The sequence below is a fragment of the Halichoerus grypus genome, chromosome 2, assembly GCF_964656455.1.
Source record: "Halichoerus grypus chromosome 2, mHalGry1.hap1.1, whole genome shotgun sequence".
NCBI classification, from domain to species: domain Eukaryota; kingdom Metazoa; phylum Chordata; class Mammalia; order Carnivora; family Phocidae; genus Halichoerus; species Halichoerus grypus.
Genome location: NC_135713.1, coordinates 159,812,468 through 159,840,387, shown reverse-complemented (window position 1 = coordinate 159,840,387; position 27,920 = coordinate 159,812,468). Strand labels below are relative to the sequence as shown.

Below are 27,920 nucleotides of genomic sequence, written 5' to 3'. Positions count from 1 at the left end.
AAATACTCCAACACCTTTAGAAAGAAAAAAAGAGGGGCACCTGGGTGGCTCAGTCGTTAAGCATCTGCCTTCGGCTCAGGTCATGATCCCAGGGTCCTGGGATCGAGCCCCGCATCGGGCTCCCTGCTCCGCGGGAAGCCTGCTTCTCCCTCTCCCACTCCCCCTGCTTGTGTTCCCTCTCTTGCTGTGTCTCTCTCTGTCAAATAAATAAATAAAAAATCTTTAAAAAAAAAAAAAAAAAAAAAAGAACTCGGGATTTCTAGCCACCTAACACCAGGTTCCTGAGGCGGAGACCCCTTTATTCACAGCACTGGGGAAGAAACAAACATCCCAGGAAACAAGGTCCTTGGGACCTATACACATGAAACAATTCAGAAATGCTGTGAGGTAGTTTATGTTAAATGCCCAAGTACATTTTATAGACAAGTGTAAAGTAGGACATTCAAAGCAGAGAGGCTTCAACATGGGCTAGACAGGCTGGGTATTCTTTCATGGAAATAGGATGTCTTACGTTCATATAATCATGGAATGAGAATCAGAAGGGGATCTTATGAGACTATCCTGTCCAATTTCTCCGATCTACTGATGAGGAAATAAGACTTGGAAAAGGAAAGTAACTTGCAAAAGGTCACATATGTGCATTAAAAGTGGAATGAACAAGTTCTGTTTAGCCTAGCACTTTCTCCATACCAATATGCAGCGGATCCCTGAGGATGGGCAGGACAGAGATCTTAGCCAGCCAAAGAGAAGGGCTAGCAAGCTTAAAAAACAAAATACAGCAAAATATATCCGTATATCCTAAAAATAAAAAGCACATGGTAATAAAATCTGAACAATGAAAAGCCTTAATTTTATTTTTTTAATTTTTTTAAGAATTTTTTATTTATTCATTTGAGACAGAGAGATACAGAGAGAAAGAGAGAGAGTAGGAGCAGTGGGGAGAGGCAGAGGAAGAGGGAGAAGCAGACTCCCTGCTGAGCAGGGAGCCCGATACGGGGCTCCATCCCAGGACCTGGAGATCATGACTTGGGCCGAAGGCAGACACTTAACCATCTGAGCCACCCAGGTGCCCAAGCCTTAATTTTAAATATCTGCTTTCTAAAATGGTGCCTAAAAGGACATTTTTATATTGTTAAACATTTGCTCCTCAAAGATAATGGGCAATCACAAACTCATACACCTTTATCTTGCTCTTTGCTATTTTAGGTTTGCCTGAGCCAGTGAAGATAATTATAGATAAAAATTATCACCCTTACACAGAAAAGAGGATAGAATCTGCACAAGTGAACAGAACTTTGGTGTGAATCAGCTCAGTGTAAAGTTCAAAATTAAACCAAGTTCTGGTAATGACAGTTCTCAGAGTAAACAGTTGGCAAAGAAAGGGGGATGCTGGGCCTCAATCTAAATGCAAGCCCACTACTGTGGGTTATGTGGGATGTCATCTGAACGTATTTAATTCTGATTCCCAATTTTTGCTAATGTAAATAAGAGATGCGTAGTTTAATGCCTTCATAAGGAACATGAGTTAGAGAAAGCCTGGGATGGCTTTCCTGGGATCAAGCCCCGCATCGGGCTCCCTGCTCTGCGGGAAGCCTGCTTCTCCCTCTCCCACTCCCCCCGCTCTCATGACCTGAGCTGAAGGCAGACGCTTAATGACTGAGCCACCCAGGCGCCCCTCAATCCTTATAATTTATTGAAACTTGTTTTATGGCCCAGAATATGGTATATCTTGATAAGTGTTCTATGTGTAGGCCAAAAGAATATGTACTCTGCTGCTGCTGAATGCACTGTTCTATAAATGTCTCTTAGGTCAAGTTGGTTGACATTGTTGTTGAATCCATTACTGAGACAGGGCTGTTGAAATCTTCAACAGTCATTATGGATTTGTATATTTTCCTTATAGTTCTATCAGTTTTTGCTTTGTGCGTTTTCAAGCTGTTATTGGATGCATACACATTTAGGATTCTTGATGTCTTCTTGATGAACTGACCTTTCATATAAAATGTCCTTTTTGCCTGGTAATATTCCTTGTTTTGAAGTGAACTCTGACTTGTAATATAGGCAGTCCAAATTACTTTGATTATGTCTGCATGGTATATCTTTCCCATTCTTTTACTTTTAGCCTATGTCTTTATATTTAAAGTGGGCTTCTTACAGATAGCAACTAAGTAGGTTCTGCCATTAAGTATCTAATCAGACAATCTCTGTTTTTAACTAGACTATTTAGACCATTTACATTTAATGTGGCAATTAATATGATTTCATTTAAACCTACTACCTGGCTATTTGTCTTTCATTTGTCCCACAGGATTCCTTCTTCTCTTTCCCCCCTTTTCTTGAGTTCTTTTGTATTCAGTATTTTTTTAGGGTGTGGTTTCTATAGATGGCGTTTTCTCCTGATTGTGGGTTAAGTTTTTCTGCTTCCTTGCATACCCAGTAATACAGTGGATGGCAGACACTGTTATTTTTATACTGTTGAGTGCTGAACTTCATTGTGTTCCTTTAAAGAGGGCTGGCCTTTGTTCTGACATGCAGTTGTTACTTAAAGAGCAGTCTGATCCTTTCTAAAAGTTGCTTTTAAGCTTGGTTAAGGTGCTTTACTCTAGGGCTAATTCAGCTCCAGTGGTAAGGCATAATGTTTCTGAGGACACTACCCAATGTCTTGTACAAGATCTATTCCACACTGGTCAGTAGGGATGTGACTTATTCCTAACCCCATGTTTCAGGAATTGCTCAGCCTACTAATTTCTGGTACTTTTTTTCCTCCCCATGGGCATTTTCACCCAATACATGTATAGATCAGTATTTGGCCAAGGACTTCAAGGGACCTCCATAAGGAGATAAACTCTAGAGCTTTCTTTCTGTGAAGCTCCTTTTCTGGTATCCTGCTCTGACTTCTAGACACCTTGGGCTATCCAAACTTTGATTTCTGACTCCTTAATTCAGCAACACTATGAACTCTGTTAGGCTCTCCCCTCCCTGCACTTTGAAAACTGCTTCTAGGCAGTGAGCTAGGGATCGTGTCAGTTACCCTTCTTTCAAGGATTATAGACTTCTACTGCCGGTTGTCCATTATCTGGAAATAGTTGTTTCATTTAGTTTGTTAGTTACCTAGTTGTTCATGATGAGAGGTCAGTTTCTAGAGCAGCTAATCCTTCAAAGGCAGAGGAATGTCCCTTATGTCCTTTTTAATTTTTATATATCTGGAATGTAATTCTTCTCAGTTTTATGCAAGCTAGATCAGAACACAAGTCATCCTTACCTTTGTAGACTTCTCTAAAGGTTGATCATATTGTGCCTGTTGCATAACATCACTGACTATCATTTTAGCAATCTTCCAAGCTAGCTCTTCTTGGGCCTAAAACAAAACAAAAAAACCCCAATTCAACTGTTGATAATGGTTATTCATTAGAGAAATCAAGTCTTATATTATCAGTGCTCTAACACAACTATATATGCATATCATGTCTACTTCTTTGGATAAGAAGCACATTCCATGTATGAACGGACCTGGACCACCCTCTGGCTACACTACATTAACATGCTGTTCATGCACTGTCTTCTAGGGTCAGCTACTGGGTTCCCAACATCATGACTATTTTCATGTTAGATGATCAAAACAAAAATTTTTCTTTTTCCACTCACATCTCTCAATGTACTTAACTAGTCAAGAAGCAAGCCTCTTCTGAAAACTGACAGTGAGGAAGGAAACATTTGAGCTTTTTGTTTCTACTGATGCCTGCTGGTTGATGAAAACTTGAAGGCATGGATATTTTTCAGTGGCCAGAGTCTCTGAACTAAAGATCCTGCACTGCCCCATGAGGCAATTGTTAGATGCTAAGTAGGGCCCGCCCTTTCTTGTTACATCCTGGATAAAAGAGCAATGTGCCACACCACTTAAACATGGGAACTAAAGAAAGAGAAAACTTGAAACCTTACTTACACAAGGTGCCACTTATAAACAGGAATTTCTTTACACTAAAAGTAGACTTTACCTCGTCAGTATTTCCTTGCACCCATTTCTTCATAGCTTGTGAGAACATGAATCCTAGTAAACAAAACCAAAACTGAATGTAGATTTCTTGCACAATTTTACATTTAAAAAGTGCTCTCATTCAAAAGCTACTTCAGAAATGGATATTCTTTTTTTGTACAATCTCATCTAAAACATTAAGGAATATTATCATTAATCAAAACTGATTATCTCCATTAACAAGTATTTAACTTGCAAACACCATGGTTCAAAAGACTGAAAGGCTGTTTCAGAGTTCTGGACTTTTCTTTCTTTTATTCTCCTCTATCATCTAGTGTTAGATTTTCAGCAAACATTAAGCGAGCAAAAGAAAACTGTGACCAGCATTTGGTCTTAGGTAAGAATCTAGCAAATACATCAGGAGATATCAATCTACTTGCTATATATCCAAACTTTTCAGACCAGCTCCTATACAAAAGGGCTTCCAGTAGAGATTACACTGTTAATGCTCAATCTCTGGTCTGTATAAATTAGCTGGGTAAGAGCAGAGTTTTAAATAGCCATGTTGTGTCTGAGCCACGGCACACCTTACTCTCCTAGGAGATACGCAAAAACCTATCCACATCTGTACTCAGGTGCTGAGGAATCACCAGGACATAGTCTAGTCACTTTTTCCATGAAGGAAATACACAGCTTATCCTTTCATTAACACAACTAGGCTCCTGTCCTAACTCTGCTTTAAATCAAATGGTTGGTAGATTATTTCTTAGGCAAGGTCCTTATGAATTCAATGGCTGGATTAGAAGTAAAAATAGCATTCATGAAAAGTACAAAACCTGGATCCATTCCCTAATTTTCAGTATTAGCTAAAAGTCTGAATACTGGTCTAGTTAAACTTTATGGTCAAGCAGTCAACAGGGGCCACAACATTACATGTTCCGCCTAAAGTTGCAAATGGCTGTTGAATTGCCCACTTGCTGCTTCCTCTTCAGGCTCACCCAAAGATTCACACTGTTGACAGTCTCCTACTTGCTTAACGCTCTCTCTCCTTTTCTTTTTAATACCTACATGTTTGACTCCTTTCTGTGCATTCCTTCCTCCTTTAATAGAGAACTTCTCCAGGAACCCATTCCCCAGCCTTCTTCTCTCCTTCAACATATATTCTTTGGGGTATCTCATCCCCTCCTGTGACTTTAACTTCCTTCCAAATGTAAATAATCAAAAAACTTGTCCTTGGGTGTTAAATTCATACTTATAAATTATCCTAAGGTGTCTCAAACTTAATGTGATCCAAACTGAGCTCGTCTGTTTCCTACCTACTCTTTTTCTTATATCCTCTATATCTCAGAAATTAATTTAATCCTTTATTAAAAATTCACATCATAAATTTTCACCCAGAGAACCCATGTTAAAAAACTCAATCCACCTTCTTCATTTACTCTTTATATGAAATCTGTCACCAAATTCCACCGTGAATGCAATCTCTTGAATTGCCCTTTCGAAGTCTTAGAAATCTGACCTAATTCCTGCTAGCACTACCTACCTTCAAATCCTCTTCTTCAATCTACATTACTAGCTAATTCTACTACCTGACTGGTTTCTCTGATACCAATTCATTCCTGTACCCACTGCCGGAAAAATGCATCTAGTTAGTACTCTGCTAATGCTGGGGGGCACCTGGCTGGCTCAGTGGGTGGAGTGTGTGATTCTTGATCTCTGGGCTGTAAGCTTGAGCCCCACGTTGGGTGTAAAGATTACTTAAAAATAAAATCTAGGGGCGCCTGGGTGGCTCAGTAGGTGAAGCATCTGCCTTCGGATCAGGTCATGATCCCAGGGTACTGGGATGGAGCCCTGCATGGGGGCTCTCTGCTCAGCGGGAAGCCTGCTTCTCCCTCTCCCCCTCTGCCTCCGCCCCTCTCCCCCATGCTCTCACTTGTAGGTTCTCTCTGTCTCAATAGATAAATAAATAACCTTAAAAAAAAAAAAAAAGGAAAAAGAAAAAGAATCCCTGGGGCGCCTGGCTGGCTCAGTCGTTAAGCGTCTGCCTTTGGCTCAGGTCATCATCCCAGGGTCCTGGGATCAAGGCCTTCATTGGGCTCCCTGCTCTGCAGGAGGCCTGCTTCTCCCTCTCCCACTCCCCCTGCTGTGTTCCCTCTCTCGCTGTCTCTCTGTCAATAAATAAAACCTAAAAGGAATCCCTGATGCTTACACGACAGGAACCCAGGCTTCTTACTACAACACGCCAGGGCCTTCACAACGTAAGTGCAATTTCATCTCCCACCACTGTATCCAAGCACTAGGACTAGCCACTACACATGCTCACGACATCTTTTACAATTCCTTGTTATACTTTCTCCTAAAGGATTAGAATGCAACTTTTTTTTTTTTTGAAAAGATTTATTTTAGAGAGCGAGAGTATGTGTGCACATGCACAAGAGCAGGGGGGAGAGGGAGAGAGAGAATCTCTAGCAGACTCCCAGCTGAGCATGGAGCCAGACCCGGGGCTTGATCTCATGACCCTGAGATCATGGCCTGAGCCGAAATCAAGAGTTGGATGCTTAACCAACTGAGCCACCCAGGCACCCCTGAATGTAACTTTTAAAATTACTTTGCTTGCCCTGAAAGCGAAGTTCTCATACTCTCAGAAGCCTCTGAGATACAGTCTCAAAACTCAACCTTTTCCTCTGTGCTCTATCAGTATTTCAAAACCCAAACTGAAACTATAGGCTAGTTAATGATGAACATTCTTGCAGCTATCCTCAGCAAGGGAGGAGAAGCAGAGCTGAATTGTCACAACAGTATTCTGAGCCAAAGCCCCGAGATTGCTATTAATCTGCTCTGTGATCCCTAACAAATTATAATTTCCCGGATCTTCAACTGCTTCATTTGCAGAATAAGGAGGTAGTGTCCATAGAGGTTGCTAAGAAATCTCCATTTACTTGGGGTCTGAGAAGGCTTGGGAATAGGGTTCTGTGAGTATCCTCAGAATAATAATCTGGATAAGAAAACGGAGGGTCTGTGTCAGTTCAAAAAATAATACTTTTCTTAAATTAAATAAATATGATCCATAATCTTACTACCTAGATAGTCTCTGCAGAAATTCCTCTAGATTAATTAATTAAATCAACAAATAGTTAATTAATGCCTATCATGTGGCAGGCATAATTTTAGAATCAGGGAATACAGTGCCAAGTAAGATAGACAAAATCCCTGCTCTCAGAGAGGTGATATTATACTCATGGAAGAGAAATAGATGATAAATAAGTATGCAAATAAATGAGTAAGATCATATCAGACCGTGCTAAGAAAATAAAGTAGTAGTATGTTAGTGGTACAGATGAGTTGAGATCATGTGGGCTGGGAAGGCCTCTCTGAACAGAATACTTGCCATGAGTAAGAGCTCATGAAAGCCATGGCAGGGGGAACAGCAAATGAAGAGGCCCTAACAGAGAAGGGACCTCAAAAAAAAAAAAAAAAAAAGGAGATTCTACTTAGATCCTAGTCCATGAAGCAGAGAGTGGTGCAAGGCAAGGTTGTAGAGGCAGGCAGGGAACATTCATAGGTCACAGCAAAGGGGCGATCCAAAGCTATGGGAGAAAAGATAGTTGGGTAATTAAGCAGTAAAGCATGTAGGGTAAGAAAATTCAAAAAGTAGAGGAAAAGGTATAATGAAAAGTAGAAGGCGTCTCCCTCTTCTCAGCCTTAAACTATGTTACAAGCTTTGTGTATCCTTTCAGGAAATATATGTATATTCTTCTAAAAATATCATATACAAGATCACCTATGATGTATTCTAATCAAAAGGTGTAACTCAAATCGACTTTAGGTACAAATCCCAGTTTACAAGAAACACAGGTAAGAAAGGAATAAGCTGAATAGTATAACCAGGAAAATCCAGAAGACTGGGCATTTTACAGAATAACTAGCATGATAGGCTTGCGAAGTCAGGGTCATAAAAGAGGGACTAAGCTAGATTAAAATAAACTCACAGTACACCTTCTTATTTGTATCCTTAGCATATAGCATCATCTCTGGCCTTCTGAGTAATGAATCAAATCTGCTGGCTCCTGTATTAGGTCATTTACGTACCACAAAAATACATGACTTAAAGACATGTCTGGACAGCTAAAGGAAGCACTGGGATATATGGATGCAATTACTCAAACTGCAGAAATTACTATTAATTACTTTATGTAGGCATGTCTCAATTACATTAATAATGCAAGTAACTTGATGGATGAGCCTGCTGGTAGATATATAATCCTGTTGCCTCTACCTTCAAACCCAACCCAAGTCTGACCATTCTTCCATGACCTAAATCACAACCACCATCATCATCCTTTCCTTAGACCATGGCAAGAATGTTGTTTCCCTGCTTCTCCTCTTAACCCCTACATTCTGTTTTCCAAACAGCTGCCAAAGCCACACCTTTAAAACATGAATCACATCCTGGTACTCCCCTGTTCCAACTTCTAACCCTTTCAACATCCTACCATGGTCTGTGAGAACCCTCCCAACCTTACTCGCCTCCTCCACTCATCCCTCTGCTCACTTGTCTTCAGCCACACTGGTCTTGCTGCTGCTTGATCACGCTGGACTCTTAAGCTTCTTGTTCTTGTTCCTCCTGCCGAGAACCCCTTCCTGCAGATCTTGCCAGGGCTTACTCCCCCATTTTGCCCAGGTCTCTACTCAAAATGCAACTTCCTCAGTGAGACCTTTCTTGACAACCATTTTTTTTTTTTTTTAAGTAGGCTTCATGCTCAGCGTGGAGCCTGACGTGGGGCTTGAACTCACGACCCTGAGATCGAGACCTGAGCTGAGATCAAGAGTTGGATGCCTGACTGAGCCACCCAGGCACTCCTCCAGACAACCACTTTTATTTTTTTCTTTTAAAGATTTTATGTGTTTATTTATTTTAGGGAGAGAGAACGTGAGCAGGGGGAGGGGGAGAGGGAGAGAGAGAATCGCAAGGAGACTCCACATTGGGCACAGAGCCCGATGTGGGGCTTGATCTCTCGACCCTGAGATCATGACCTGAGTCAAAATCAAGAGTCAGACGCTCGGGGTGGCTGGGTGGCTCAGTTGTTGGGTGTCTGCCTTCGGTCTGACCCAGGGCATGATCCCGGGCTCCTGGGATTGAGCCCCACATCGGGCTCCCTGCTCCGTGGGAAGCCTGGTTCTCCCTCTCCCACTCCTCCTGCTTGTGTTCCTTCTCTCGCTGTCAAATAAATAAAAAGAATCTTAAAAAAAAAAAAAAAAGAGTCAGACGCTCAACCAAATGAGCCATCCAGGCGCCCCTGACAACCACTCTTAAAACAGAACTCCCTACTATTCTGGTACGTGCACCCCGATGTTTATAGCAGCAATGTCCACAATAGCCAAACTGTGGAAAGAGCCAAGATGTCCATCGACAGATGAATGGATAAAGAAGATGTGGTATATATATACAATGGAATATTATGCAGCCATCAAAAGGAATGAAATCTTGCCATTTGCAACGATGTGGATAGAACTGGAGAGTGTTATGCTGAGCGAAGTAAGTCAATCAGAGAAAGACAGATATCATATGAGCTCCCGGATATGAGGAATTCTTAATCCCAGGAAACAAATTGAGGGTTGCTGGAGTGGTGGGGGGTGGGAGGGATGGGGCGGCTGGGTGATAGACATTGAGGAGGGTATATGCTATGGTGAGTGCTGTGAATTGTGCAAGACTGTTGAATCACAGATCTGTACCTCTGAAACAAATAATACATTATATGTTAAAAAAAAAAAGAAGATAGCAGGAGGGGAAGAATGAAGGGGGGGAAATCGGAGCGGGAGATGAAGCATGAGAGACTATGGACTCTGAAAAACTGAGGGTTCTGGAGGGGAGGGAGGTGGGAGGATGGGTTAGCCTGGTGATGGGTATTAAAGAGGGCACGTTCTGCATGGAGCACTGGGTGTTATACGCAAACAATGAATCATGGAACACTACATCAAAAACTAATGATGTGATGTATGGTGATTAACATAACATAAAAAAAAGAACTCCCTACTATTCTTATGTTTTTATATATAAACACACACACACACAGAGTATTTATCTGTTTACTGTCTCTTCCACTATAATGTGAGCTCCACAAGGGCTAGAAATTTCATTTTCTTCTCAGAATTTAGAACCGTAGATGGATAGAGCAGGCACTCATATTTTAGAGTGAATGAATAATATGAAGAGACCGAATAAACAGAATGAGCAGAGAGTGTCTGGGGAAACAAGTTTCTTGTATATCTTTAGCTACTAACTACGTATCTTAATTCCTATATATACTAAAAAAAAAAAAACAAACCTGCAAGCACCCACACCTATACTCTAGAGAGGCAGCACTTCTTCATGAGATGTCAGAGGAATAAGACCAGTTTTTTGTTTTTGTTTTTTTTTTTAAAGATTTTATTTATTTAACAGAGAGAGAGACACAGCGAGAGAGGGAACACAAGCAGGGGGAGTGGGAGAGAGATAAGCAGGCTTCCCACCGAGCAGGCAGCCTGATGTGGGGCTCGATCCCAGGACCCTGGGATCATGACCTGAGCCGAAGGCAGACACTTAATGACTGAGCCACCCAGGTGCCCCTAAGACCAGCTTTTTAAAAAATTAACGAGCTCAGAGATTCTCTTAATACTGGAGATGTCACTGTCCTCACAGAGCTACCTGAGGACGGCGTGGAGCCCTTCCTGGCCAATCCCCCACAGAGCTTGTCCAGCACTTCCTCTGCTCCCAGGCTACCAGGAACCTCTTCCTCCTATTCATGTTTTAAAAGATGCTACTAGACTCTAAGTTTCTTAATGGCAGGATCTGTATCTTCTAACCCACCCAGTGAGTATGAGTGCACAGAGGCACTAAAACATTATTTACTGAATGAACTGTGTAGACTTCTTTCAGTCTTTAAACTTTCCTGACCATGTACTTCAGACTTCTTTGACAAAACAGGAAATCAATTACTTAAATAAACTAATTAGGTGAAGTAGGTAACAGGCCCTTTTTTGGTCTAAATTATTTCAACAATTTTTGCATTTTTTGCTTACTCTGTCAATGTATATCTGACCCAAAAATAGACTGCTCATCAACATAAAGTGGTGTGATTCATTACTCAAACAATAGTTGCATTAAAAAATAAACGTAATATGGGGCACCTGGCTGGCTCAGTCAGTAGAGGAGCATGCAACTCCTGATCCTGGGGTCATGAGCGTGAGCCCATGTGGAGTTTACTTAAAAAAACAAATTTAAAAATACACATAATAGGAATGCAGTCCTACTAAATTTAATAGGAAGATTAACAATAGCTCTTAATTTTAAACACACTTACCAAAATAGAACATTTTTTTCTCTAAAAAAATTTTTTAAAGATTTCATTTATTTGAGAGAGAGCAAGAGTACATGCAGACAAGTGGGGGGGGAGGGGCAGAAGAAGAGGGAGAAGCAGACTCCCTGCTGAGCAGGGAACCTAACGTGAGGCTTGATGCCAGGACCCTGAGATCATGACCTGAGCCAAAGGCAGATGCTTAACCGACTGAGCCACCCAGGTGTCCCTGGAGTATTTTCTTCTTACAAAAGTTAGTATCTTTTACTCAAGACAATACTGTCAATCCAATCACACTGAAAAATTTCTAGATCCCAAGTGAATGGATCCACATTGGTTTCCAAAATCTTCCTGTGTAGACCAACTGTTTGGAAGTTGAGATCAGTCACAAATAACGTTCTTGTCAAAAAAGACTTAAATGTTTAACTCTTGCAGTTGACTGAGCACTCTCCTGCTGATTAAACAAAGGATTTGAATTTCAACCTATTAATATTTTCCACAAATATTTCATAATAACTTTTAGCAAATTAGAGGAAATTTAATGAACTAAGGGTCTCAAGATAAACGCTAAGTCCAACCTGGGCTGGGTATTCATCATCTTTAATAGAAAGGTGACAAACATTCTTTCATAAAGATGTGCTTTCTGTAATGGTAAAGCAAGTTCACGAACTTTCATTCAGAAAGACTGTGTACAGATGCAACCACATGTAGCCCTTGGACTCAGCTGTGATATAAACACAAGTGAGAGACAAGGCAGTTGTTTCATAAAATAAACTGTTTAAACCTTAAATGATCCTTCACTTAAAGTCAATGACTAATGTGAGTGAAGGCTTAACATGGAGCATAAAACACCACAAACCTTTTGATTTCTTTACGTCAGGTTCAGGCTCAGATTCTCGGATGAATTGCCCCAAGTCACTTACTCTTCCAAATGTCATCTTCCTAAATAAGTACAAAAAGAACATAATTTGTAACAACCAATTTTAAATTAAGGAAAGAAACCCCCCCCCAAACAAGGAAAGATTCCATTCTTAAGCATCTCATCTAAACCTAGAAGCTAGAAATACAACGTATAGCTAGCTCATGTTATTCAAAGCAAGGCTTATTTCAAATAGAACTATCCCCCAAAGAAGCAAAATTATCTTTAATTCAATGTAATTCCATTCAAAATCCCAAAAAGGTTTATGAAACATGATGGATGAAGAGACAGCTCACAATTCTAAAATTTACACAGAAGAGAAAAGGCATAAAAATAGCCAAGATAATTTTGTAAAAGAGATAAAAAGGTAGGAACCTGCCCTAGATCAAAATGTGTATTATAAAGCTAGAGTAATTATATATAATAATTAAACATGCTATAAAGCTATAACAATATAAAAAAGTTAAAAGGCAAAGAACACAGTGAAAGATCTTATTTAACAGATATTACTCATCAATAATAAATATTAAAAAACATACAGAATTCCAACAAGTCACTAAGAAATCATACAACAGAAAAACATAAATAGGAGATGAATAGTCAATTCATAAAGAAAAACCTGAACAACCAGCAAAATGCCAAAAGAAGCTTAATCTCATGAGCAGTAGTCCAGATTGGTAAAAAATCAAACATTTGAGGTTATTTAGTGTCAATAAAGATGTGGGGAAAATTAGTATCTTTATTAATGGGAGGTAAGAATGCAAAATATACAGATACTTTTAAAGGTAAATCGGTAAGATCTATTAAAATTTAAAATCTGCTTCTTCATCTGCCTTCGGCTCAGGTCATGATCCCAGGGTCCTGGGATCGAGCCCCGCGTCGGGCTCCCTGCTCCGCGGGAAGCCTGCTTCTCCCTCTCCCACTCCCCCTGCTTGTGTTCCTTCTCTCGCTGTGTCTCTCTCTGTCAAATAAATAAAATCTTTAAAATAAAATAAAATAAAATAAAATAAAATAAAATAAAATAAAATAAAATCTGCTTCTTGGTATAAGTGAATAAAAGGAAGTCTTTTGCTATTCTGTGTGTAACAGTGAAAAACTGCAAGCAACTTAAATACTCATCAATGCCAAAGGGCCAAACAGTGGTCACGGTTATGAGCTATAATTAATATTATATATAGAATACTACAACATAGTCAAAATGACGTAAATCTGTATAGATTAACAAAGAAAAGTCTCCAAAACTCACTGTGAATGAAAGCACAAGATACCGAGTAAAGTATGGTATCAATTACACAAATATAAGCAAACAAAAATACATACTGTAACATAACAGTGATTATCCTGAGTAGGAAGGGGAGAGAATGAGCATTGGTGCGTGACCAAAGGGGACATGACATGAGCCTTATCTATCAATTTAATTTTTATAAGAGATTAATGTATTTGTAATTAAAAGTTAGGTAGAAAAAGAAACTCTGTGATGCCTATGTATTATTTCACTCTGGGCACAGTGGGTCTTATTTTAGGGCTATTGTTCCTAGTAAGTCATCATTTCACATGTGGTTGCAATACACCAACGGATACAAGTTTGTCTGCCTTGAGAAAAATTTCAGGAAGATGCCAAAACCATAAAGCTAAAACAAACACTGAAAACTATCTTTAAACATTATTTCTCTATTTCTGACCCATTTTCTACAGTATCTGTTAAAATATATTTATTTTACACACACAAAAAACTTACAGAAGTAAAACATTTTGCAACTGACAGACTGTCTTAAGTAAGGTTTTAAGTAAATGAACCAACCATTCCCTAATAAATATAATCTTTGGTAATTAAATCATGTAGGCTTACTGTCCACCATTTCCTAAAAGACGAGCTAAAGATTACAACACTGACTCAGCTGTAGTGTGCTTTCTGAAGACAATGTAGGCAAACAGCCCTTTATTTACTTCTGACTGCTTCCCAGGATTCCTTGGTCTCCCAAGTATCACTGTTACTTTCTGACAAAATCAATTAAACATGCTGAAATCCCTTTTTCATGGTGATGCCAGGACTGCGGTTGGGGTTGGGGTAGGGTAATTAAGAATTTACACAGGTTTATAGGCTCATCAAGCCATCTTTAGTAAAGAGGAAGCGATTTTATGATTTGATCTGTGGTAAATGTTGGCAAGTGGCAGATGCTATGAACTGATGTCTTTTTGTTACAGGATAAAATAAACACCCAATCCTTAAATACAAAGAAATAACTGTATTCCATTTTCAAGTATTAGTTATACAGTCTGTAATAAATGATGCTGGCATCTTTGTACTTTATTTTTATTTTTGATTTTAAGAGAGACTTTGAAATAGCTAACATATGAACCACATGAAATATGGGAAGAGATATAGCCTAAAACATATCACATACATATGATACTCATCAACCTTGTCTAGTGTGGTGGAATGATGATGGTAATGATATTTATGGAGTGTTTACTAGATACCCGGCATGGTTTTGAATGCTTTTCATGTACCTCATTTAATCCCCTAAACAACCCAATGAAGTGGAGATGAAAACACCGAGACAGAGAAGTTAAGTAGTTTGCCAGTAAGTGGCTGAGCCAAGATTAAAACCGAGGAAGTCGCTCCCGAGCCTCCACTCTCAACTGTGGTCTACTGTATACTATATATAAAAGTGCTGGGTATGTAATAGATTAGAAACAATTTTTAAATTTTATTATTATTTTTTTTTAAATCTTATTTATTTGAGAGAGAGAGAGCACAAGCAGGGGAGCGGCAGAGTGAGAGGGAGAAGCAGATTCCCAACTGAGCAGGGAGCCCGATGTGGGACTCGATCCCAGAACCATGAGATCATAACCTGAGCTGAAGGCAGATGCCCAACCGACTGAGCCACCCAGGCGTCCCCAATTTTTAAATTTTAAATAAAAACATAAAAGATGCAAAACTCGGTAGACTTGTAAAAATTCCAGACACTAAACTTACCCTGCGTATGTCCGCTGATACAAAGATTCTGGATCCAGACTAGCAGCATCCACAATTATCGCTTCATCAAAATTTTTCAGAATTTTAACACTGGCTTTTTTCATACTGGACTACAACAGAAATTGTAAAATTAACAGTATGTTATTCGGGAATCAAACAGTCCCAGGTTTGGATTATGACAGATTTTACAAAATCTTCAGTATTTGAAATACATGTAATTCTCACTCAACCCCATCATTATGGAGATGCTGAACAGCAACGATTCTGAAATGTAACCTCAATAGACAACTATGGGAGGAAAGCACAGTATTACAATGTATAACATATGCATTTAATGCCAAATCTGTTTGTTTTCTTTATGACCTAAGTTCCAACAAATGTGCTATCTTCACAGGCATTACATTCCCAAGTGTGCAAGACTCGCATCCACCCAGACATATATAACTTAGCTACCTTTTACAAATAAACAAGAATACTTTTGATTTTCAGTGAGGCTATGTGACAACGGAGAAGCTAAAGAAATCTTTCTAAAACGACCAGCTAGATGAGTGTAGTAAGTTCCCCTCCAGCATGTCATCTCCCACTCCTCATCCCACAAAAAAAGCAAGTCAGAATTGGTATTTCTATGAAATACCAGAGCCACGGGTTTTCCCAGATATTCCACCTCTAAAAACTCAATTACAGACAGACTCAGTTCCACAAAATGACTAATAAACAAGATTATTATTCACTGTAGCATTGTTTAAAATAACAAAAGATGGGAACGTCCTTAATATCCATGACTAAGGGGCGCCTGGGTGGCTCAGCTGGTTAAGCGACTGCCTTCGGCTCAGGTCATGATCCTGGAGTCCCGGGATCAAGTCCCGCATCGGGCTCCCTGCTCGGCAGGGAGTCTGCTTCTCCCTCAGACCCTCCCCCCTCTCATGTGCTCTCTTTCTCATTCCCTCTCTCAAATAAACAAATAAAATCTTTAAAAAAAAAAAAAATCCATGACTAAGGTATAGGTTAAATTAATAAAATAAAAACTGAATAGACACTTATAGAACAAACTCTACAGTGGGGGGGGAGGCATTCTCTTTATGTGCCAGGAAGGGTAGATAATTAAAAAGAAAGAGGCAGGGGCGCCTGGGTGGCTCAGTCGTTAAGCATCTGCCTTCGGCTCAGGTCATGATCCCAGGGTCCTGGGATCGAGCTCCACATCAGGCTCCCTGCTCGGCGGGAAGCCTACTTCTCCCTCTCCCACTCCCCTGCTTGTGTTCCCTCTGTCGCTGTGTCTCTCTCTGTGAAGAAAGAGGCACCAAAATAAAGAAGAGAGAACACTTCTTTGAGGCCACTGTTAACTCAGATACCAAAACTGGACATCATAAGAAAAGAAAACTAAAGGTCAATCTCTTGTGAGTATAGATCCTAATAAAATACCAGCAAACAAGTCTAGCAACATATAACAATAATTATATATCATGATCAAGTGAGATTTATCCCAGAAATGCAAGCAAGGTTGGTTTAACACCTGATAATGGGGCGCCTGGGTGGCTCAGTTGGTTAAGCGACTGCCTTCGGCTCAGGTCATGATCCTGGAGTCCCGGGATCGAGTCCCGCATCGGGCTCCCTGCTCGGCAGGGAGTCCGCTTCTCCCTCTGACCCTCCCCCCTCTCATGTGCTCTCTCTCTCTCTCACTCTCTCAAATAAATGAATAGATAATCAAATAATGTAGTACAACCGTATCAAAAAGTAAACACCAAAACCCACATGACCATCTCAATTGATACAGAAAGAACATTTGACAAAGTCCAACACCCTTTCATGATCAAAAAAAAAAAAAAAAAATCCAACAAATTAGAAATAGAGGGAAATTTCCTCAACTTGACAAAAAGCATTTATGAAAAACCCATACCTAACATTATATTAAAAGATGAAAAACTGAAAGCTTTCCTCATGAGGTCAGGAATAAAACAAAGATGCCCACTTTCATCACTTCCATTCAACAATGTACTGCAAGTTTAAGCCACAGCAATTAGGCAAGACAAGGAAATAAAAGGTACATTCAAAGTAGACAGGTAGAAAGAAAACTATTTCTATTAACCGATGACACAATCTCATATATAGAAAATCCTAAAGAATCCACAAGAAAGGAGCGCCTGGGTGGCTCAGTTGGTTAAGCTTCTGCCTTTGGCTCAGGTCATGGTCCCAGGGTCCTGGGATTGGGTCCTGCATCGGGCTCCCTGCTCAGCGGGGAAGTCTGCTTCTCCCACTGCCTCTCCCCCTTGGCTTGTGCTCTCTCTCTCATTCACTCTCTTTCTCTCAAAAAAAAAAAAAAAAAGTATCCACAAGAAAACTATTAGAGTTAACAAAAGAATTTAGTAAAGTTACAAGGTACAAGATCAACACAAAAAGTTTATTTCCATGCATTACCAATGAATAAGAAAATGAAATTAAGAAAATAATTTTATTTATAACAACATCAAAAAGAATATTCAGGAAAAAAATGACGCAAGGACATATAAGACTTGTACACTGTAACCTACAAAACAGTGATGAAAGAAATTAAAGACAGCTTAAATAATGGGATGACATCCCATGTTCAGGCTGGAAAAAGACTTAATATTGTTAAAATGGCAATACATCCCAAAGAAATCTACAGATTCAATGTAAACCCAATCCTAGAATTCTTATGGAATTGCAAGGGACCCAGAGTAGCCAAAATAATCTTACAAATTGAAAAACACAAAGTTGGAGGACACACAGTTCCTGATTTCAAAACTTGCAAAGCTGTAGTAATCAAAACAATGTAGTACTGGCATAAGATACACGTAGATCAACATAGAACTGAGTGTCCAGAAATAAACCGGTGTATCTAAGGGCAAATGATTTTTGACAAAGATGCCAAGATCATTCAATTTACGTAAAAGAATAGTTTTGTCAATAAATGGTCCTGGGACAACTAGATATCCACATGCAAAAAATAAAGTTGGCCCTTATCTCATACAACATGCAAAACTAACTCAAAATGGATCAAAGGCCTAAAACTCTTAGAAGAAAACAGGTGGGCATGGGGAGTGACTGCTTAATGTTCCATTTGGGAGGTTTCCATTTGGGGTGATGAAAAAGTCTGGAACCAGAGAGTGGTAATGGTTGCACAACACTGTGAATATACTAAATGTCACTGAATTAGACACTTATAACAGCTAACTTTATGTTAGGTGAATTTTACCACAATTATAAAAAATTGTATTTCTATACGTTTACAATGAAAATATGAGCATAAGAAAAAAATTCCATTTATAATAGTATAAAAAAGAATAAAATACTTAGAATAAATTTAAGAAATACATAACTGATACTTGAAAACTACAAAATGTTATTGGAAGAAATTAAAGAAGATCTGAATAAATGAAAGGCATCAACTATGTTCATGGGTCAGAATATTTAATATTGTTAAGATGGCAATTCGTCCCAAATTGATCTATGGAACCAATGCACTCCCTATCAGAATTCTGGCTGGAGTCTTCGTAGAAGTTGACAAACTGATCCTTAAATGCATTTGAAAACTCTAGGGACCTCGAATAGTCAAAACAATCTTGAAGAAGAAGAACTAAGTTGGAAGACTCTCCCTTCCTTCCTGATTTCAAAACTTGTTACCCAAGCAAAGGTAACTAAGACAGAGTTAAACAGTTATCATTTGAGCTAACAATTCTACTTCTAGGTATATACACAAGAGAAATGAAAACCTATATCCACACAAAAACTTGTACAGCAGCATTATTCATAATAACCAAAAGAGAGAAACAACCCAAATGTCCATCAACTGATGGATTAACAAAATGTGGTGTGTACAATGGAATATTATTTGGCCATAAAAAGGAATAAAGTTGTGGGGTGCCTGGGTTGCTCAGTCAGTTGAGCGTTGGACTCTTTTTTTTTTTTAGACACAGTGAGAGAGGGAACACAAGCAGGGGGAGTGGGAGAGGGAGAAGCAGGCTTCCGGCGGAGGAAGGAGCCCGAGGTGGGGCTTGATGCCAGGACCCTGGGATCATGACCCAAGCCGAAGGCAGATGCTTAATGACTGAGCCACCCAGGTACCCCCTGAGCGTCAGACTCTTGATTTTGGCTCAGGTCATGATCTCAGGATCCTGGGACCGGGCCTAGCGTCAAGCTCCCTGCTCAGCAGGGAGTCTGCTTCTCCCTCTCCCTCTGCCCCACCCCTGGCTCATGCTGTCTCTCTCTCTAAAATAAATAATTTTTTTTAAACCAACAACAAAAACAAACAAAAAAAGGAATAAAGTTCTGATACATGCTAAACATGGATGAACCTTGAAAATAGCATGCTAAGTGAAAGAAGCCTGTCTCGAAACCACACATCATATGGTTCCAATTATATGAAATGTCCAGAATAGGCAAATCTATAGACAGAAAGTAGATTAGTAGTAGCCTAGGGCTGGAAGAATTGGAAGATTTGGAGGGTATTAGTTAAAGGACACAGGGTTTCTTTCTTAGGTGAAAAACTTTTATATATTTTTTGTTTTGTTTTGTTTGTTTGTTTGTTTGTTTTATTTATTTGACAGAGAGAAAGACAGCCAGAGAGGGAACACAAGTAGGGGGAGTGGGAGAGGGAGAAGCAGGCTTCCCACGGAGCAGGGAGCCCGATGTGGGGCTCGATCCCAGGACCCTGGGATCATGACCTGAGCCGAAGGCAGACGCTTAACGACTGAGCCACCCAGGCGCCCGAAAAACTTTTTAAATTGGCTGTGGTGACAATTAAGGAACACTATGAATATACTAAAACCACTAAATTATACAACATAAATGGGGGAATTGTATGGTATGTGAATTATATCTCAATAAAGCTGTACCAAAGAAAGAAAGAAAGAAACAAGAGCATATACAGAATGATTTCAATTATATAACTATTCTGAATAGGTAACACTAACCTATACCATCAAAAGTCAGGATAGTAGCTATCCTGGCAGGGAGGACAGTGACTAGAAGAGGGCACAAGAGGGTTTATGACATACTGGTAATGTTGTGTTTTTTGATCTGAATGTTGGATACACAGATCAAGTCTGTTTATGAAAATTCTTCAAGCTACATATGATATATTGAGTTTTCCGTATATATATTAAACTTCAACCGAAAATGTAGAAATATGTTTTAAGGTCAGCACCTAGACCTTTTAAGTGCTTAAATAACAACAAAACATTCTAGCCTATATCAAAAAACAAAATGGCAACCACATTCAGCAGGTCACTTGCCACATAAGCTAAATAGGAGGAAAACGTACTGAGGAGAGCCTTGTTGATGGTAATAAATAGTACTGTCGTATAAATTAAGAAAATTTATCCAAGGCCCTGTGTCAAAAAATCTGAAGTATTATTTATGTGTCAACAGTGTGATGAGAAAATAATTATGCTACATTATGGTGAAGAACACCAGACAGGGAATATGTTCTGCCTCTACACTTACCGTGTGATTTTTAATAAAATTAATTAACTTTTTTTTTTTTTTTAAAGATTTTATTTATTTATTTGACAGAGAGTGACAGAGCCAGAGAGGGAACACAAGCAGAGGAAGTGGGAGAGGGAGAAGCAGGCCTCCCGTGGAGCGGGGAGCCCGATGCGGGGCTCGATCCCAGGACCCTGGGATCATGACCTGTGAGCCGAAGGCAGACGCTTAACGACTGAGCCACCCAGGCGCCCCAAGAAAGAATTGTTAAGAATTATTCTAGGGGCGCCTGGGTGGCACAGGTGGTTAAGCATCCGACTCTGGGTTTCAGCTCAGGTCATGACCTCAGGGAAGTGAGATCAAGCCTGCTGCGCTCGGTGTGGAGTCTGCTTGCGGTTCTCTCTCCCTCTCTGTCTCACTCTGTCCCTCCCACTCATGTTCAGGCGCTCTTTCTCTCTCTCTAAAATAAAGAAATAAATCTTAAAAAAAAAAGAATTATTCTATAAAAAAGCATCCCAAATGTAGTTACTAAAATTTCCCAAATAATTACACAAAGAGCTCTTCAGAGGCTATAAATGCATGTGGCATAATTGATGACTGATACCAGTAGCTGGAGTGCCAGGCAGAAAAATGGCCTGAATGAAACAGCACAATACCTTACAATATAATATACTGTTCACTACAGATATTCTTATTAAAACATATAGTAAGTAGGCTAATTGTATTTTCTTCTTTGTTTCTTCTACAACAAAAACTCCCAAACAGAATCTGCTATTGGTATTTGAAGGACATGATCTGTAACCCTTTCTTCCAATTGGCAGAGGCTAACTGATTAATACCTGAGCAGCCGAGCTGTCGGAACCACCTGGGTGAGAATCATCAGGAGGGCCGACAGAGCCATGAGCAGTCAGTGAAACATTTCCTCCCAGAAACTCATCTCCTCGAACCGAATGGATGAGATCATTCAAATACTTATAATAAAGATTGCTGGACAAGAAGCCAGGCAAAAAGACCTGAAAGAGAGGACAAGCATTATTTTAAAGGTGAGATCAAATACAATTAAAACTTTATTTGAAAACAAAATTTTATGCACAATTCTACCAGCTAGCACAAATGATTTTGCTTTTCCTTGTTATACTCCAAGTATTACCCCTTCGTGTACAGTTCACGTTGTGACTAAAATTATGAGTACAATTTATAGGTGTGTGTCCCCCCCCCCCACCAATGCCTGCCATAAAACTATTACATAGACTTGATATTCAGACTTCTTAGTGACCAGAAAACATGCAGGGAGTGAATCTAATCTGAAATTAGATTTTTCTGGTTATAAATATTAAAGTCTTTGTGCATATATTAATTTTTTTTACTTCTGAACTGATTTCCTTAAGATAAATTACCAGGTGTGTGATTATTGAGTTAAACGGTGTGAACGTTTTAGCTTTGATCTATATGGCCAATTTCCTCTTCAGAAGGATGTTGTCAATTTGTATCATTCGCGGTATACTAAGGTATCTGTTACCTACCTACAGGCTTTCCAACACCTGAGTGTGTTTTTCCAAATCATTGTTAAGTAAGTGCCTAACGGGGCGCCTGGGTGGCTCAGTTGGTTAAGCGACTGTCTTCGGCTCAGGTCATGATCCTGGAGTCCTGGGATCACGTTCCGCATCGGGCTCCCTGCTTGGTGGGGAGTCTGCTTCTCCCTCTGACCCTCTCCTCTGTCATGCTCTCTTTCTCTCTCATTCTCTCTCAAATAAATAAAATCTTTTTTAAAAAGTGCCTAATGATATATTGATGTTTTTATTTCCATTTAAAAATTACTAATGATGCTGAATAAGTTCCCATGTTTGTTACTGGCATTTCCTATTACCAACTTCTCCTTCACAGCAGTTAGCACATGACTGTAACGAGTATGTGTTAAACACGTGCCTTCTTTACAGACAGAGCTCCAGGAGGGCAGAAACCACGTTTCTCCTGATTACCACTAAAACACCAATACCTAGCACAGAAATTCTCTAAGTACTGATCATCCATGTCTTTTTCTCATTTATCTACTTGATACTATTAAAATTAGTGTAAGTTCTTTACATATACACATTTTATAAGAAAAGAAATATTAACATTGTTTTTCTCTGTATTTTCATTTTCTTTTTTGTCCAGAAAGTTTACATTCTTTATATGATACAGATTTGGAACTTTACCTAATTTAAGATCAGAAAGATTTTAATTTTAATCATGAAAAAATCTTTATCCCTGGGCAATAGCTGATACTCTATTCAGCTTACCATGAGCTTTTTAATGATTTGATTTTTATATGTAACTCTTCCATGTTCCTGAAATTCAGTTCTTATGTGGGGTATTATTTAATAGTGCTTACTTAACCCTTTTCCACCTAGAAACACACGACATATATAAACGACATAACCTCATGGACTTATCCTGCGCTCTGTGCAATTCCTGGTAAAATTTGCTCTAGTTCATTAGAAGAATAAATCATTCACAAATTCTAACACATTATTATTAATAAGCTATTAGTGATACCGCAGAAGTTACGATACACAAAACTAGTGTTCTAACCCCATTGACAGATATTGATGAAATGTTTGGATCATTTTAAGCTAACTTTGCCCAATACTGCTATCTAATTATTTTTGAAAATTTAATAATAACAGTGGTAATAACTGCCGTTAAAATTTTTTAATGCTTACTATGTGATGGATGCAGTGCTAATCATAAGAAGTTTATACATCTTACCTCATTTTTATCTTTAACTTTTAGGTAAGTATCCATATTATCTCCATTTTCCAGATGTGGAAAATGGCATTAAAGAATTTCAGTAAGTGCCTGAGGTCATTCAGCCTATAAAGGCTAAATTAATACATACCAAGTCAGACTCAAAGCCTCTGCTCTTAATCACTATGCTCCACTGCTTCAATTTTCCAGTTTTGTTACATTTGTTTTTCTCCCGTGTTATGTTTTCTGGGTTTCACCAGTAAAAACTTCTTGCAGTTTAATATTTTTGAAGTTCTTGGTTACCTTCTCCATGGTCGTCCAGGCCTGACGTAATGGAGTTGTGAAACAGTTAGGGAGTGGCCCACCTTCCCTGCAGATATTGGATTCAATTTCTAATCGCACAACATCATCAAATCCAAGAGGATGTGTGGCTTGGAGGGAGAAGTACCTATGGTAACAAGACAGCCCAAGTCAAACCAAACCTCCTAGCCTGTATAAGCAACTTCTGGCACCTACTCTTCTACGAGGCTACTTGATTCAGCCTGCAGATCTAGGACTTGAGAGCCGGCTCCTAGAGGCCATGCGGCAACCTTTATTCCCACAGCCCCAAAGGTATCTGAGTCAACTTGCTACCTTCCTATCTCCTTCCATCTTCCTTAGTTCTTAAGATTGCTGAGGGTCAGGCTACAACTGAGACAAATCAATCAATCACACATTTTTTTTTTTTTTAAAGATTTTATTTATTTATTTGATAGAGAGAGATAGCGAGAGCAGGAACACAAGCAGGGGGAGTGGGAGAGGGAGAAGCAGACTTCCCGCGGAGCAGGGAGCCCGATGTGGGGCTCAATCCCAGGACCCTAGGATCATGACCTGAGCCGAAGGCAGACGCTTAACGACTGAGCCACCCAGGCGCCCCAATCAATCACACATATTTAATGGGCACCTATTCTCTGTTCAGCACTTGCGAAACAGAAATGGACTTAAAAGAGGGTAAGACACAGTTCTTTCCCCTGGAAAGGGAGCAGAAAAGATCCCTGTATCGGACACAATGAGAACACACCGCTGTAACTATGGGGCATAGGTAATATTCATGCAGGAACTGAAACCACAATAGCATCGAGGGTGAAGCAGATGGATTTCATGTATTTGGACAGAATAATAGGACTTGATGAAGATTGGGTGTAGAAAGGAAAAGGAGTAATCAATGCTACCTCAAAGATTTCTAACGTCATAAGCTATAATGCAAAACTAGTGGTTTGGCAAGCTGATTATAAAGTGGATACCAAAAAAAGGAGGATTAAGAGCAAAAAATCTATGTATGTTCTCTTCCAAGCATTCTAAGGACTTCTAAATCTTATCTATGATACAAATACAGAAAGACTGATTAGGTATGATTGTGATGATACATACATAACATACATAAGACATAAAAACAAACAGGGATGGGGGGGCCTGGGTGGCTCAGTCGGTTGAGCGTCCAACTCTTGATTTCAGCTCAGGTCCTGATCTCAGGGTCATGGGATGGAACCCTGTGTTGGGCTCCGTGTTCAGCGGGGAATCTTGGGCTCCGTGTTCAGCGGGGAATCTACTTGAGATTCTCGATTCTCTCCCTCTCCCTCTGCCCCTCCCCTGCCTCATGCGCTCATTCTCTCTCTCAAATAAATAAGTAAATAAATCTTTAAAAAAAAAACCAAAACTGGCATCGGTGAAGTCAAATTTGGCACAATGAACTTGACAAAATGACAGTGCCCATGGGATGCCATACAGTGATCTTCATCTTAAAAATGGCTCCCAATGTGAAAATGGGATCCAGTGGGACAACAGGGTCTCTGCTCTGGGTGGCAACTGAGCTCCAGCTAGGACCTTACTACTAGTGCCACTCTTCTGTTCTAGCATTAAAATAAAAAAATTATTTTTTTGTTATTAGCCTTTTCTTAACAAATAGTCTCCCATCTTGTAACAAATAAGTTGGTAAATACTCCTCCATGATTGGAATTTTGGGGCACCCCAGACCAAATTTCTAAATGTAAACACTTGCTATTTCAACATCCATGTAACAATGTTTCTTATATAATATTTTCCACAAATATATTATACTAAAATAAACACTGGGCAAACATTAAGAATTGCATTCCAGCTCAAGTTCTGCCACTAACTTGCCCCGTGACTTTGAGAGAAAGGGTCTTTGTTTTCTTATCTGCAAAATGGGAAAATCAGACTAGATCCTGAATCTGGCTACCCATCAGCATCATTTGGGGTATCTTCTAAAAATAAAGATTCCTGGGTCATGCCTCAAATGTGCTGAATCAGAATCTCTTAGAGCAGAGGGCTGGAAACCTATTTTTAACAAGCTCCCAGCTGGTTCTTACGCAGACAGCCCAGCACGGACCTGCAGAGCAATGCTCAGGAACCACTGACCCAGATGCACTCAGCTCTCTTGCAACCCTAACTAACATCCCATGGATTTTCCTCTACTGTCAAGTTATCTTCTCAGTAGTTGCTTGTGGATACAAATAGCACATTACTTTTCTTTACAGAATAAGAAAAATTAAATGAAAATTAAAAGAGTGGCAACAGCTGGCCATAGGCTTATCACTCAACTGACCAGATGTTTTCAGTTCTGTTCACTCTAAGATTTTGCCATCCTCTCATTTTCAATGAAGACCAATGAAAAACTATTATTCATTGAGTATTAATTTGGCCGTGCAGATCTGCACCAGAAATATGATACACCCATACACGGATATCTAAGACCCTTTCCAATATATTCCCTTTAGTTTCATCTTCCTCTTACATTCCCCACCCAAGTTTTACTTACCCAAACTCAAGTTTCCTGAAAGTGCCACATTCCCCTAAGTTTCTCTGACTCGCTTGTGTCAATGCCTCTGCCTAGAATGTTCTTTGCCGCCTTCTCTGGCTAGCAAAATTCATATTCAGGATCCAATTCAAATCTTTCTTCTGTGAAACCCTCCCTGAACTCCACCACTGTCATCCTTCTTGCCACACACAAATCTCCCGTTCCCCTAGCAGAAACGTTTGTTCTAGGAATCCTAAAACCTTATACACACCATATGAAAAGCGGCTTTTCTGCTACTCCCTGTGAGCTCCTTGACAGCAAAGACTGGATTTGTTCATTTTTATTTCCGAAATACATATCAAATACTCAATTAATATTTGCCAGATGCTGAATACATCAATAAAACTCACTTGTCATACAAAATCATGGCATCGTTCTGTGCCTCCTGTCCATCATACTGGCCCTTTTTGGCAGCAAGTTGAGACTGGAAGTTATCTGCTGCCAACCAGAACTGTAAGATATTCACTGCATCCTCTTTTTCCATGTACTAGGAAGGAAAAATACAAAAAAAAAGAAAAAAAGACTATAAACATATTTCTCTAACCATCTCTAATCCATAAGCCCATCCATTAAAAATATAAGACATACACAAAAAACAAAAATAAAAACAGATCCACTTGTTCACTTCATGCCAGTCAGCAACTCACAGTTGCTTTTGAGACTGAAAAGTTGAAAGCCATTCTTGTAGGGGAAAAAAACAAACTAACAAAAACCCCACCACACTGCTGGATACAAACTTAAGTGAACTGGAATAAGAATCACAGTAAAGATGATTAGTGGTCCCTCAGTAGCTAGCATACAAAAAGTAAACTAACCAGACCAAATCTTTTATACCTGATCATTTCCATCACTCCATGCAGCCTCAGTAACCTGAACAAATGCGGACTTACACTTACAGCAAAGAGAGGGAGTGAGAAAGCAAATCAACCGAAAGCTCTATTCTTGGGAGAGGCAGAGTGCAAGTGTGTATCTAAGTTAATGCTTTGTGAGCCTGGAAATCCTCCCCTCTCTACTTAATAGTCGTTTGCTTTGCAACAAAAGAATTTCATTTGCCGAAACGTAACAAATACCATTATACTAAACTGTATGCCTCAAAGAAATTAATCTACTCATTGCTTGAGAAATCCTATCGAGTGGCTAAAGTAAAAGTGATGATAGCAAGAAAAAATTTACTCCTTTTCTTTCTCTCTTCTGAAGTCTGGTCTGCAAATACGTGGGCACTGGAATCAAGTATCAAATCTGTGGTTTTAAAATGGCTCCAGATAATTAAAAATATGCAGTCTCTTATAAGCAGAAGTTTGATTAAGTTTTTCAAAATTAGAGTTATTTTACACTGAATTTTCACGTTCTCTTTAATCTGACTAATATGCCATTAAAGTACTCTTGCCATTAGGTGTACAACATAAAAAAATTACTTCATTCCAATTGATCTTTTCAGAAATGATTTGGCTCTTCCATGTTATTTTCTATAGAGGGGGCCCCAGCATTTCTAGTTTAGAGGCTGGAATGCTCTAACAGAGTGTGAAAGGAAATGCAGACTTTACCTCAGAGAAATAAAAGAGGGCTGACTCACAGAAGAGAATGTCAGCCAGGTAAACAGTTCCACTGGTCAGCACTTCAATCTGGTATTTACAGAAATGGTGACTTCGCAGAAACTCACTAAAGTGCCTGCACATGGACAAAAAGGG

At 39.5% G+C, this 27,920-nt stretch overlaps 1 protein-coding gene across 3 annotated transcripts in view; it reads right to left on the bottom strand.

The window, feature by feature from the left end:
• AKAP10 (A-kinase anchoring protein 10) overlaps positions 1-27,920 on the bottom strand; it is a 96,693-nt gene that overhangs the window by 7,452 nt on the left and 61,321 nt on the right. For all 3 annotated transcript variants that reach the window (XR_013446038.1, XM_078067992.1, XM_078067993.1), the window contains exons 7-14: positions 27,777-27,900; positions 26,583-26,719; positions 23,679-23,823; positions 21,485-21,658; positions 15,207-15,316; positions 12,167-12,249; positions 3,996-4,048; positions 3,263-3,358 (exon numbers count right to left, since the gene is read on the bottom strand). Coding sequence is in view for 2 of the 3 variants with exons in the window: in XM_078067992.1 (XP_077924118.1) it covers positions 3,263-3,358; positions 3,996-4,048; positions 12,167-12,249; positions 15,207-15,316; positions 21,485-21,658; positions 23,679-23,823; positions 26,583-26,719; positions 27,777-27,900 (922 nt within the window). In the remaining variant the exon portion in view is untranslated. The remainder of the gene's footprint in view (positions 1-3,262; positions 3,359-3,995; positions 4,049-12,166; positions 12,250-15,206; positions 15,317-21,484; positions 21,659-23,678; positions 23,824-26,582; positions 26,720-27,776; positions 27,901-27,920) is intronic.